At 48.9% G+C, this 13,633-nt stretch overlaps 1 protein-coding gene across 2 annotated transcripts; it reads right to left on the bottom strand.

Annotated features, from left to right (window-relative positions):
- Nucleotides 1–366: 366 nt before the first annotated feature.
- Nucleotides 367–7,674, bottom strand: WAS (WASP actin nucleation promoting factor). Of its 2 annotated transcripts, none has more exons than XM_081566893.1 (12): nt 7,507–7,674; nt 7,009–7,149; nt 5,760–5,846; nt 5,558–5,660; nt 5,412–5,453; nt 5,265–5,318; nt 4,298–4,472; nt 3,275–3,317; nt 2,919–3,072; nt 2,300–2,712; nt 1,926–2,040; nt 367–675 (listed from the first exon to the last, which is right to left on the bottom strand). In XM_081566893.1, exons 1-12 carry the CDS (start codon nt 7,636–7,638, stop codon nt 620–622), a joined length of 1,515 nt encoding a protein of 504 aa, XP_081423019.1. In that variant the 5' UTR covers nt 7,639–7,674; the 3' UTR covers nt 367–619. The 2 variants fall into 2 exon arrangements, with proteins under 2 accessions (XP_081423019.1, XP_081423020.1); XM_081566894.1 differs by having other exon boundaries at nt 2,300–2,556.
- Nucleotides 7,675–13,633: the final 5,959 nt, after the last annotated feature.

The following is a 13,633-nucleotide window of genomic DNA, read 5'->3' as shown; positions in this document are numbered from 1 at the left end:
ATCTGTAACTCTTTTTGTTTTTATTTAATTCCTTGTTTCTTGTCTATCTCCTGCCCTAGAACGTTGACCTCACAAGACCAAGAATTTTTGTTGTTTGTTTCCCATTGCTTTATCCCCAGCCCCCAAAGTAGTGCCTGGCAATAAATATCTGTGGAAAGAAGGAAGGGCAGAAGGAAACAGAGAAATACAGACTAAATGATCAAGGGAACAAATGAATGAATATATATATATATATATATACATATATATATATATATATATGTATATATATATATATGTAAGGCTAAACAAATGAAATGGGAATAAAAGGGACTTTGGGGGAAAAGGACCCCAAATTCCCACATTTGGTAGGTAAAGAAACTGAGATTTAAAGAAACAAAAAGACAGTTATTTTATTTTTGTTTAAAAATCCTTGAATGAGGAGAACTGAGACATTTTATATAAAAAGGTCCCTGGCTATTGCTAGGGTGAGTGTGTGTGGGAGGGGGCCAGTCAGAGATAACAGCACTGGAGGGGTGGGTGGGAAAGAAATGGGGCTTGGGGGCCTGGAAGTCAAGTGGAGGGTGGCGAGGAGGGCTGCCAGGGGAGCCCAGCACAGAACAGCGGAGGTGGTACTGACTCAGTCGTCCCATTCATCATCGTCGTCATCATCACCCGCCTGGTCCTCCCCTTCGTCTGGAGGGAGAGAGAAAGAGTGGAACTCAGGATGGGTAGGAGGGTTCAAAAGCCCTGGAGAGAGGAGATACTAGGGTCTGGGAGGTTGGGATTACTAAACCCTGGGGGCTGAGATCTCCCACTTGGAAGTTAGATCTGAGGTTTGTGTGTTGGATAAAGGGACCTCCTAAGAGTGGGGAGAGTCAGGGGCAAGATAGGGACTATAGCTGGGGTCTAGGTTCTAGTTGGAGTCGAGGTTAATACTATTATCAAAAATGTGTGGTTAGTTGGGATATTATTGTTACACAAAGGGTTACTGTTAACAGGCTTGTCACTCAAAGGAGTGGATTTAAATATTAGCAAAGGTGGAGGAAGTTACAATGTTGTTTTTTCATAGTGGGTTAATGTTAACATTGTTGATACAGAATGGGGTTAGTGATGATGTCATGGTCAAAAGATGAGGTTTGTTATAATTCAGTCGTATAATGGATTCTTATTGATCTGTGAACAGACTCCGGGGTTGATGTCAGTATTATTGTCAAAGCTGAACTTTAATTATATTACTGTCACACAGTAGGTTGAGGCTAATACTCTCTGCTCTGCTCAGTCGTGTCCGACTCTTTGCGACCCTTTGGACTATAGCACACCAGGCTCCTCTGTCCATAGATTTCCCAGGCAAGAATACTGGAGTGGGTTGCCATTTCCTCCTCCAGGAGTTCCTTCTGATCCAGGGATTGAACCCACGTGTCCTGCGTCTCCTGCATTGGCAGGCGGATTCTTTATCACTGAGCCACCTGGGAAGCCCTGAGGTTGATAGTATCCTCATATAATTCTCATATAATGACAATGTTGTTGACACATTAAGGGACTAACATTAACACTATTGTAAAAGTTTGAATTAGTTATAATATTGTCACTTAATGAGTTAATCTTTTGACACATGACATTAGAGTTAATATTAGTATCAAAGAAGGGGTTCTTTATAATATTATCATCACATAGTGGGCTAATGTTAATACTATTGAACATATGGGATTAATGTTAATATCATTGTCAAAGAGAGTTAATCATCTTACTGTTACATAATGACAGTTAACACTGTCAAAAAAGAGACTGCTACAGATTTATGTTCATTCTCCCATCAACAGATGGGACTAATTGCTGGTCGCTGTTGGGGGTGTTTTTAGGTCAACACTAGCTGGGAACCAGGGCCACAGGTCCTGGCAGGATGGGCTCTGAATGGCAGGCTCACAGGGAGGGTGCACTCTTACCGGAGGAATGGATGGCTTTGCTTCTCTTCTGCATCACGTGCATCAGGGCACCCACCAACCCCTCTGAGCTCTGAGGTGGTGGCTGCAGCGCTGAGCTCTCTGGGGCCCCAGGGGTCTGCAGCAAGCAGGATCCAGCACAGAGGGCTCAGGGCCTGTGAGAGGAGCGCTTCTCCCCACCCCTTCATCATTCTTTCTCCTCCCACATACTCTAGTCGCCTTGAAACTCACCTCTCCCCACCAACCTCCCAACCCTATCAGTGAACCCCCAAATCGTGGGACCCCCATCACTCTCAGCCCCAGCCCTCTACCATCCTCACTTGCACAGCACACCCCCAAGTCCCAGTTCCCCAATCCACCATCACACTGGTCCTCACCTTGTTCAGCTGAATTCCCTGCCGGATTTGATCCAAAAGTGCCCCCCGACCCCCACCAGGGGCCGGGCACCCCCCAAGCCCCAGAGAAGGAGGGGGTGGGGGAGGGATTGGTCCATCCCCAGAGCTGGGTGGTGGCGGTGGTGGTGGCGGTGGTGGTGGAGGCATGGGTGGTCCACCCCCAGCTCCAGGGGGTGGAGGGGGTGGTGGCACAGAGCGTCCAGTGGCTGGAGGGGGTGGTGGTGGAGGGCCCCCTCGGCCTGGGGGTGGGGGTCCCCGGGGAGTTGGTGGGGGAGGAGCACCTCCCGAAGGTACAGGGGGCAGAGGGCCAGAGCGACCCTTGTTACTCCCCACAGTTGGGGGCCGGGGGGGCTGGTTCCCTCCTCGGGATGGCGGTGGGGGTGGCGGAAGTGGCTCTGAGGGGAAAGATAACACATAGCTATTATTATAGTTTTCTTCAGAGCCTCAGTTTTGCTCACTTGTAAAATGGGTACCCAACCAACCAACTCCTGATTCAAGCAGTATAGGGGTTTCTATGAGGACTGAGAGTCTGCAATATATCTTTTAGAAATCAGCTACCAGGGTTGGAGAAGAAGAGGGGGTCCAGAAAGGGGGGGCTCACCCTGGCGCCTCATCTCCTTCCGCACAGCTTCCATCCCACCCTGGTTCTCAATGAAGTCATAGATAAATTTAGAGGTCTCAGCATCGGTGAGCTGGGCATCACTGATTCCCGCCCTTGAGAACAGGCTCCGCAGATCTGGGTCCAGGTTGTTTACCTTCCCAGGAGGAAAAAGGCCCCGGCAAGGGTCGGGGAATAAGGTGGGGAGGGGAGGGGCACAGATTATCATGGGGTCCACCCCAGAGAGGGATCTGAGGGGAGGGTAGGAAGGATGGGGTCTGGGGGTAGATCTGGAGCTATGGACTACGGAAGGGTAGGCAGGAGTTGAGTGGAGTCCAGGGGACTCTGGAGTTACTCACGTCAAATCCATTCTGGGGGTCCCACCCCACGTGGCTGACATGTCTGAGGGAGGTGAGGAGACCCCATTGAAGTGCCATGGCCGTTCCTTCCCTCCCTTCCTAGTGAAGCTCTCTTGCCCTCCCCTGATCAGAGGGACTCTCAGGAGCCAGAATTAATGAATGAGTCTTAAGTGAATGAATGAGTGAGAGTAGTAGTTATGGAACTAAAGAGGCTTCACAGTTTGTGGTGCCCATCTGTCTGCCCATCCCTCTTTCCACCATCCATCCACCCATCTATTTGTCCACCTAGCCATTCACATTCACCTGTCAGGCCACTGATCTATATATATTTGTCTCCCCACTCATCTGTCCACACAGTTTATTCATTTGTCCACCAATCTTTCCTAACCCACACTTGTCCATCCACCCATCCATCTACCCATATGCCCATCTTTCCATTCATTCACTCACTTGACTACCCATTCAATCACACACTTCTATGTAGCCACTGAATTGTCCTTCATGCACATATGTGGCAACCTATACATCCCCATCCACCTTGTATATGAACCCATTGGCCTGTATATCATTCTGTCCACATATTCATCCACTCACCCACCCATCTACCTACCCACTTCCCATTTACCCATCCATTCATTCTCCAACCCAACCATTCATTCATTCATCCATCTATCTATCTACCCATCCATCCATTCACCCACCAGCCCAACCAGGGAGGGACTAGGTTGAGTAAAATGCCTAGGGAGCAAAATTTAAGGAGGCACTCACTCTTGGAGTCATGAATTATAGTTGGGTGATGCAGTGGAGAGTGACTGCCTCTGTAAAATTTGCAATCTTGGTGCCTTTGGTATCTCTCCCTAGTCTTAGCATTGCACTACCCCGCCCCCACTGACCCATTCACTCATCTGCCTACTCTCTCACCTTCCCATCCATTTTTCCATCCTTCCATTCACTCAGCTCTCCTCCTATCCACCTGCTCCCCCACCCCCAGGATCCATGGGCCCACTGGAGAGAGGTTCTCACTTGAATCCACTGGGTGCACCAATATCAGACTTGCTGATCTTTTTCTTCCCTGAGCGTTTCTTATCACCTGGGCCAGGCCCAGGTGCTGGGAGTGCACGGTATCGTGAATTCGTGATGTCTGGGTTCTGGATGTCCACTGTCACCAGCCCCAGAGACACTGGGGTGGCTGCTGGGCCTGTGGGGAAAATGGATGACTGGGCCATTGACCCATTTACTTACCAACCAGAGCATAAGAGTTAGAAACAGGAAGACGGTTGGGGGAATCAGTGTGTTAGATGGTCATGGAAGGAGTGGGTGAGGGGTCCAAGTAGGTTTATGGAGAAGTGGGTGGGTAGGTCCTGCACACCATCCATGCATTCACCAATTAATTAATTAATTTACTCACACTTAAGTATTGACTCATTTATTCACTGGCTCATTGACTGATTTGTTAAATTATTCATTCACTCATTCAATCATTGCTTTCTCCACTGATTGAAATTTTGTCACTTATTCATTTATTCACTGTTGAATTCATCCCATCACTCATTCATTAATTTCCTCAATCATCCATCCATTCATCCATTCACCCACATACCCATTCATCTACATCTATACACCCACCTGTACATCTACATCCTTCCATCAGTTCATGCCCCCATTTAACCATCTGTCCACCACCAATCCATCCACCCACACATCTATCCACCTATTCATTCACCTATTTATCACTGCACTCACCCATCTACTCATTCATCTACCCACGCCCCACCTGTGTATCTATTCATTCCCCCACTCCTTCCATGACCATCTAACACACTGATTCCCCCAAATGTCTTCCTGTCTCTAACTCTTATGCTCTGGTTGGTAGGTAAATGGGTCAATGGCCCAGTCACCCATTTTCCCCACAGGCCCAGCAGCCAGCCCAGTGTCTCTGGGGCTGGTGACACCTGCCCACCCAGAGACACAGGGAAGATTCAGCACTTACCCCCTTGGTCTCCACCTGGGTGCGGGGGCAGGGGTGGGAGCCCTCCTCTTCTCTCTGGGAAGATGGAATGGATAGAGAACTATCACAACCCTGCCTCAGTTTTCTGCACTAGCCCCTTATTACTCCTCCTTGCACTAGAGGACTCACCTTCACTGACTGGCGCTGGTGGAGGTGGGAGCTGGCGCCTGTCTGTGGAGAGACAGGAAATCAGAATCAGGAGAGGGGCTTTTCCAGCTCCCCACTCTTGCCCTCACTTCTGCTCAACCTCTTTCCCTTCCCCAAGGCCTCCTTACCCCCACTTTGCCTCTGATTCCGTTTTTGTATCTTCTCCTGCACCAGGTTCCGGAAGGCCTGGGCCTCACCCTCGTCTGCAAAGTTCAGCCCCGCTTGGCAGTCCTAAACATACCTGGAGGGTCAGCTGCCTTCCAGCCCCCCCCACACCTTTCCCTCTCCTCCTCACCCAAACTGAGGCCCAGGGTTTAGGTGGTCACTTACATCTCCAGCAAAGGTGTGGAAAAAGGGGGTGGGAGCAGAGTAGACCAGCTGTGAGTACAGCTCCTGTTCCCACAGCAGCCGGCCAGCCTGGAGAGGGGGGAACATACTGGCACCGAGGCACGCCCTGGGTGGCGTGCCTCTGTTTTCCGGATAGGGAGCATGGTATACAAATTTGGGGCCCCAAGATCTGATTTGGAGATTTCCAGCTCAGAACCAGAGAGTTGGGAATCTAGGAGTCAGATGTGGAGGATTAGGGTACAGTATGGGAGTCAGACCCTTCAGCAAGAAACTTGAATTTGGGGTCCAGATGTGGAATATGGGGGCTTGAATTTGAGGATTTTGGACTTTAGTTCTAGGAAACTGAGTCCATTCAGAGAATCTGTTCCAAATCCCCCCCTTTTATGGGGGCCTTCATTAGGGCAGGTAGGGTTCCGGTATCAGGAGTTGGGATTAAGATTTGAGGTTCAGACATACAGACTTGGGAAGGTTTTTTGGAGGGGGTTGAGCCAATTTGAGGTTTGTAGAACAGAGTTATGAATTAGGAGTTTGGTCAATATTTGATGACCCTGGGATCTTGATGTGGTTCTACTGGATCTATCTTTATCAGTTTAGTGGGATGAATTTGGGGTTTATGATTGGAGAATTTAGGTTAAGCGTTTGCGGAATAGGTTTTTGACTTAGGAGCTACCTCAATAATTAAGCGATTAGAAGTTTTCATATAGGAGTTCTGGGATCCAATGCTGTGGGCTTAAAAGGACAGATTTGGGGTTGAAGATTCAATGGCATACTTAGGTTTGGGATTTGTGGAACATATTTATGACTTAGAAGCTAGGCAAAATTCTGGAGTTCAGGAGTACTGATGGGAGGTTTCTGAGACCTAAAATGTGGAGTTTTGAACAGATATGAAGTTCAGGTAAAAATATAGTATATATATACATATATATGTGTATATATATATATATATATATATGTGTGTGTGTGTGTGTGTGTGTATATATATATATGAAATTTGTGGAACAGATTAGATTTAGGGGGTATACTAATATTGGGGGTTATAGATCTTGACACGAAGACTCTGGGGTCAGTCATCACAGGCTTAGAAAGACAAACCAGATGTTGACATCTGGATGAAGTCTTTGGTTCTGGGGCTCAGGGGGTTCACTGATCTGAGGGCTCAGAGCTATGGACACAGATCTGGGCTTATGGGTTGAAAACTGGGTTGTCTGTCCAGTGAGGAGGGGGGGATCACCTGAAGGCCATAAAGGCGAATGAAGTAAGACTTCCTGGGGTTATCCTTCACGAAGCACACAGCCCCACAGTGTCCCTTGGTCCAGTGCTCGGCTCCAGGAGGCAGCGCCAGGTACAGCTGAACAACCGCAGTGGCCAGCGTCTGGGAGGGAGAGTAGAACTCAGTGGAATCCAGTCAGGGGCAGCCAGAGGGTCTGGGAACCAGACCTGGTCCTTTCTTGCCCGTGGCCATCATGGCTCCAAAGGAAGAGCCACAGCCAGAGGGAAAGTGAATGAACATCGAGTTCTTCCTGGGATTGGTGAATGCGGGTAAGTGGATTCTATGAGAGGAGATGATGGAGAGGAAGAGGAGGAGAGGGAGAGGAGGATGGGAAAGATGAGGAGAGAGGAAGGGGAGGAAAGGAGGAGAGGGAGAGGATGGGGAAGATGAAGAGGCCGAAGAGGAGGAGGAGAAGAGGAGGAGAGGGAGACAGGGAGGGCCAGAAGATCCCCAGCTCACCCAGCACTTCCGTCCGAGCATCTCAAAGAGTTGTTGGTTCTCATGGTCCTGGAGGAGGGTGGACGGGATGTTCTGCTGAACCCCTTGTCCTCCGCGGCCCCCAGGCCTGCCTCCCGAAGGGCCCCCGCTCATGGTGCCTCCTGCCCTTGTCCTCTCCGGCTGGGCTCTGAGTGCAGGGTAAGAAGAGGAACTTCCGCAGTGAGCGGGGGAACAGGAAGTGCAAAAAACCACAAGGGAAACAAGTCCTCTAGGGGCCCCTCGGTAGGCCTGGCCTCCTCCTCCCTTAGACTGGGGCCCTCCTCCATTTGACTGGTTAGATCCATCTTTTGGACCAGGTTTTGTCCTCCTTTCTTACTCTCTGGGGCCCATCTCCCTCTGACTTGCTTGGACCCTCCTCCCTCTGGTTGGCTGGCAGTGAGGGCTAGGCCACTGCAGCATTTCTGCAGTGCCACGGAGGGCAGTCAAGGGCTGAGTGGCCTTCTTCCTCCCTAAAGCATCCAGTTAGTCTGGGCCCAAGGTCCAAGGCTCTGGTGCTGAAGGGTTATTGCACTAAAGCTTTTCCTTTAATTACATAGCAAGCACCTGGGACCCCACCTCTCTCCTGAGACCCCAACTTGCTCACACCTGGCTCAACTTCCCCATCCCTACCACACCATCTCATTTAGTTGCTGTTGCTTCTGAACTTTTGAAAGTGTGTAATCTTTGGAGTCTTGTCTTTCCCCCCACTCAATATTCTATATTTTATTTACTTATTTAGGCTCTTTGCGGTACACGGGCTTCTCTTGTTGCAGCACAAGGGCTTCCCCTTGTGGTGTTCTGGATTCTCTTGTGATGCGAGTGCTTAGTTGCCCCTTGGCATGTCAGATCTGAGTTCCTCAACCAGGGATCAAACTCGCATCTCCTGCATTGGAAGGCAGATTCTTAACCACTGGACCACCAGGGAAGTCCCTCAACATTCTATTTTTATCTAACAAACATTCATGTAGCACTGAACATGTGTGCCAGGCACTCTTCTGACCTCTTTGTAAATATTGACTCATATAAATCCTCCTATTAGCCTGGGGGACACATGATATTTTTACCATTAGATGGAGGGAAACTGAGGCCCAGAGTGGTTAAATGATTTCCCCAGTAGCTCCGAGCTAGCATGCCAGGCAGGTTGGTTAGTGTGCACTTTTCATCAAGATGCTCAATAGCCTGCTCTGTTACTAAGATTCATATTTGTCTGTAGCAGTAGTTGTGACTGCTATATAGTATTCTATTGTGTTACTATGCGTGTGTGTGCGTGCTAAGTGGCTTCAGTTGTGTCTGACTCTTTGTGACCCCTTGGACTGTATCCAGGCAAGAATACTGGAGTGGGTTGCCATGTCCTCCTCCAGGGGATCTTCCCAACTCCCCCAGGGATCGAACCAGCATCGCCTGCAATGCAGGAGACACTGCAGGCAGATTCTTTACCGCTGAGCCACCAGGGAAGCCCACATTGTGTTACTAGACAATTTGTTTATTCATATTCTCCTGTTAACAGATATCTCAGCTGTTTCTGGCTTTCGTGGTTGGCAGCAACACTGCCTTGTTTGCTCCTATATGCATCTCCTGGTCCAAATAGGCAAGCACACTCTCAGGAGGGGAATCGGGGCATTGTAGGGCTTGCATAGCTTGAACTTTGACAGACTGTTTCCCCAAGAGAATGGCAGCTCGGTTCTCCCTGGACCTATTGGACCTATTTCCTGTTTGGAGATGTGAAGTTTTCAGGTACACATACAGCAGCTTGAGGGGAGCTAAGCATATCTGGGGTGTGCCTGGTATTCCCATATACCTGAAGGGAAACGGCACATGTCAACTTGGGACCCACAGTCCTACCTGGAAACCTGTATGGCTCCCATGCCTGCAGGTGCCAAGCTTCTCTTCTAAGCCAAGGCTCAAACCCACTTGTGTTAATTGCTCAGTTGTGTCCAACTCTGCAACCCCATCCATGGACTGTAGCCCACCAGGCTCCTCTGTCCATGGAATTCTCCAGGCAAGAATACTGGAGTGGGCAGTCATTCCCTTCTCCAGGGGATATCCCTGACCCAGGGATTGAACCTGGGTCTCCTGCATTGCAGGTGGATTCTTTACCGTCTGAGCCGCCAGGGAAGCACCATCAAAGCCACTTCCGGTGCGGCAATTCCAACCTCCTTCCCTCCTTTCTCGGCTCACCAACTGGCATATGGTGCTTCCAAGTCACTGGGCAGTTTCATACCTCCTGGTCTGGAGTCCCTTCCAGCCTGTTCACTAAGGCAAGCACCTGTTTTTTCCTTAGAAAGTCACTGCATTCACTCATGTTGACATTGTTTGTTGAGCTCTCACTGTGTGCCAGGCACAAACTAGACACTCAGTAAATGTTTCTTGAAGGAATGAGTGAGGGATTCATATCTAATTTGATTTAGTGTTTTCTGATATTTTTCTAAGTGCCCTACACTTATGTCCTTATTTCACATGCATAGACGACCCCAGGAGGAGAGAGCTTCAGCTGTTTCCATTTTACTGATAGGAAAGCAGTGACCCAGAGTAGCTTAGCTAAGTTGCCCGAGGTCACACAGCTTGTGAGAGTTGGAGCTGAGGCCAGTTTTGTGAGAAATGGTTCCTAAACTCTAAAATGCCACAAGGCGCCCGGGATGAAATTCTTCTGCTACTTTGTTCTTTTGTTTTCCTTCTTTCTCTGCTCCTAGATCTGTCCCCTTCAAGTCTATTTCAGGGGATTTTAAACCTCTGGTACATTTGCTGGTGATTTTGTAAATTGATATGTAAAAGTTGTATATTTCATGTTCTTACTTCTAAGGAGCAGACAAGTTTAAAATTTATATTTTTCTCCAAATAAAAAAACTAAGTAGATTTATTTTTATTATTTTTGTCCCTAATACAATGAGTTTCCTCAGCCTGGAATACAGTGATTCATTAAACATTTTATGGTCATTTTAAATCTTATTCAGATTATTGGATTGCTCTGTTGGCCTGCATTAATAATTTGGAGCTGGTTTATTTTACTGTTATGTGTTCCCTTCGACGCTTGCTTCTCTGCACTGGATGACAGTATTTGGTGAGGTGATGACCTCAAAGGTAATTTGCTCACCTGGAACTTCAAATAGATTTAAAAAGAACAAAAACCCTAATCCAGCTTTTTCAGTTGTTCTCAGCAGGAAAGTGGATTGACTACTTACCACACAAGTCAGTCCACCACAGCAGGGAGTAGACTTTCTAACTTACTTCTTAGTAATCCAGTGAATACCCAGGAACCCCCAAGAACCATGATAAGCCCAATGACTTGCACCCACCTGATGCTCTCCCATCAACCCCAAACTCTGCCAAACTCCCAGGGATCACCAGATGGAGAGATATTTCCTGTTTATATCTTGTGCATATTTTGCTTTATTTTGAGGGGATACTGCTTTTTTTTAAGATTTTTTTTAATGGACCATTTTAAAAGTCTTTTTGAATTTGTTACAATATTGCCTCTGTTTTTTATGTTTTTGTTTTTTGGCCGAGAGGTATGTGGGATCTTAGCTCCCCAACCAAGGATTGAACCTGCACCCCCTCCACTGGAAAGTGAAGTCTTAACCACTGAACCGCCAGGGAAGTCTCAAGGCAGGAGAAGCGGGGGGATCCGATGTTGCTTAAAGATCCCCATTGCCATGCCTAAATCCTGAGTAGGTAATAAGACACTGTCAGTGAGAAGACATGAGGGTTTTCTTGCACACCCTGGTCCTTCTTCTCCCCTTTCCTTCCTGCCCTTGTGCTCCTCCTTACCCTGGATTAAGTGGTGCTTCCTGGGACTAGCTTAAGGAAACAGCAGTTCCCAACCCTCGGATACAATGCACCCTTTTCATAAGAAATATTTTGGGAAGCCTCTTTTTACCACCCTAGAATGACATTCATGGATGTTACAAGTCTTGGTGGTGTGGGACTGTCCCCCAGCATCTCAGGCCCCTGCCTGTTCAATGCCAAAACATCCCCATCATTGCAATAACCAAAGTCTGCCTACCAGGAATTCCCAAAACACACTCCTAGGGCAGGCAGGAACCAGACTCTAGTCTGTCTTGTTCATTGCCATATCCCCACCTCCTAGCACAAGACCCTGCATGCAGAAGCTCAATCAGTATTTGTTGAATAATCACTATATGGTCTAGTTACCTATGCTGTGACTTATTGCCCTCTTCCCACTGCCTCCCACCTTCACCTCCCTGCCCGGGGAGAGGGAAGAAAAACAGCTTCGAGTGTGCAAGAGCCAGACCCTCCCACAGAGATGTCTACACTGTTCACTGGTGCTACAGCCAAAGGGATATTTTAGGAGAGGGGCTGATTTCTAGTCCTGGTTGGGGTTGAGAGAGGACAGGGCTTGCACGGAAAAGCAGAGACACCTGTAGGGATAAGAACTGCTCAGTGAATAGAGGCAGATTCTTGAGCCTTACAACCTGCCTCTGGCACTTATCAGCTGTTTAAAGTCTGGTAACCTCTCAGTGCCTTAGTTCTCTCACCCATAAAGTGGATAACACTAGCAGTTAAGACTGTTGTGAAGATTTAAATGAGATAATTCATGTCAAGTGATGAGGACAGAGCTTAACATGTTATAATTATGCATTGTTTGTTTTCATGAAATGGTTGAATAACTTGGATAAAGGCACTATCCTTCCCTCAGCCTAGCATTCTCCCCACTCCTGCTCCAATCCTCTTCTCACCCTCCTCCATTAGACATTCAAGTCCCACCGCCATTGGTGGATATCTAGAGACCCAGAACATGGCCACCTTCTCTCTGCCCTTTCCCTACTTTTCCGTGCTGCAAAGCCCATCTCGGAGATCCATTGTGTGGGCCCAGTCACACTCTTCTAGGGCCCTTCCCCATCAACCTCAGAGGTCCCACCCACCACGTTTCCTGCCCTACTCCTCTCACCTGCGTGGGAAAACACGGTGCCAGCCAGCTCTCTCCTTCCCTTCTAGGTTTGTGCTACTCATCTCGGACCAGCCAGGCAGCCAAAGGTCCCCTAGTCCCTACACTGATCACAGCCTCAGAATCACCACCAGCTCTCCCTAAATGGGTACTTCCTAACCCCTACCCCGATCTGTGACCCCAACTGCCTATTTCCCACTCAGAAGGGTCCACAACCGAGTCTGTGTGAGACTCTTAAGAGAGTCCACCTTCTGGTCAGTGGGTCCCAAGGGCCGCCCACACCTTGACAGTGTGAGCTCAGGGCGGTTAGCGCCGCAGTCTGGAATTGACGACTGCGGGAAAGGGGAGGAACGCAAAATGGAGCAGTCCGTCCAGGATCATACCACTGTGGAGAGGGTGGCCGTCTTGCAACATACAATTTTACTTGTGGGGGAGGGATGCGATGGCTGCCTCGTTCCCTAATGGAGAGTGGAGTGTCGCAATCCTGCTAGTCCCAAGATCTCCTGCTTCTCACCCACTTTGGACGAGCCTCTCTCTGGGGTCCCATCCTCAGCCTCTCTCATATCAGCCATCTTAACTACTTCCACCACCCGCTCCATTCCTTAATTTCGTAGCCGCTCGCAATGCACCGGAGCTGGCAATTGGCCTACGGGTGGGGAGAGCAGGACCGCTACGGGCTCTGATTGGTCGATGACCGAATTCTCGCCCTTGCCATTCTTGAAGCTGCAAGGGTTCAGAGAATAACATGGCCCCGCCTCCGCTCCAGCGCTCGGGGCTCCCATTGGTTATGGTTCGGGGACATGCGCAGTGGATGCCAGACCAGTGTGCCGAGCCGCTTAAAAGCCGGCTTTGAGGCTTTTGGGTGGTGGATTCGAATACTGCCCCAGAGGTTCAGATTGTTCAAGAGTAGAAGGGTAGAAGGTGGTGTTTACTGCTGGAGGGTTAGTAAGATCACACATCAGGACGCCTGCTGCACTGGGTGATACAATCGTAAATTCTGTAACTCACCCACTAGGGTTTTCGGTGGGCTTCCCTAAGTAGCTCAGTTGGTAAAGAATCCGCCTGCGATTCAGGAGACCGCAGTTCAATCCCTGGGTTGGGAAGATCCCCTGGAGAAGGGAAGGGCTACCCATTCCAGTATTCTGGCCTGGAGAATTCCATGAACTGTATAGTCCATGGGGCCACACGGACACGACTGAGTGACTT

This window comes from Giraffa tippelskirchi, chromosome X, assembly GCF_054371585.1.
Source record: "Giraffa tippelskirchi isolate mGirTip1 chromosome X, T2T-mGirTip1v1.2.pri, whole genome shotgun sequence".
Classification (NCBI taxonomy): Eukaryota; Metazoa; Chordata; class Mammalia; order Artiodactyla; family Giraffidae; genus Giraffa; species Giraffa tippelskirchi.
The sequence above is the reverse complement of the archived record's forward strand: the minus strand, read 5'-3'. Positions and strand labels throughout refer to the sequence as shown.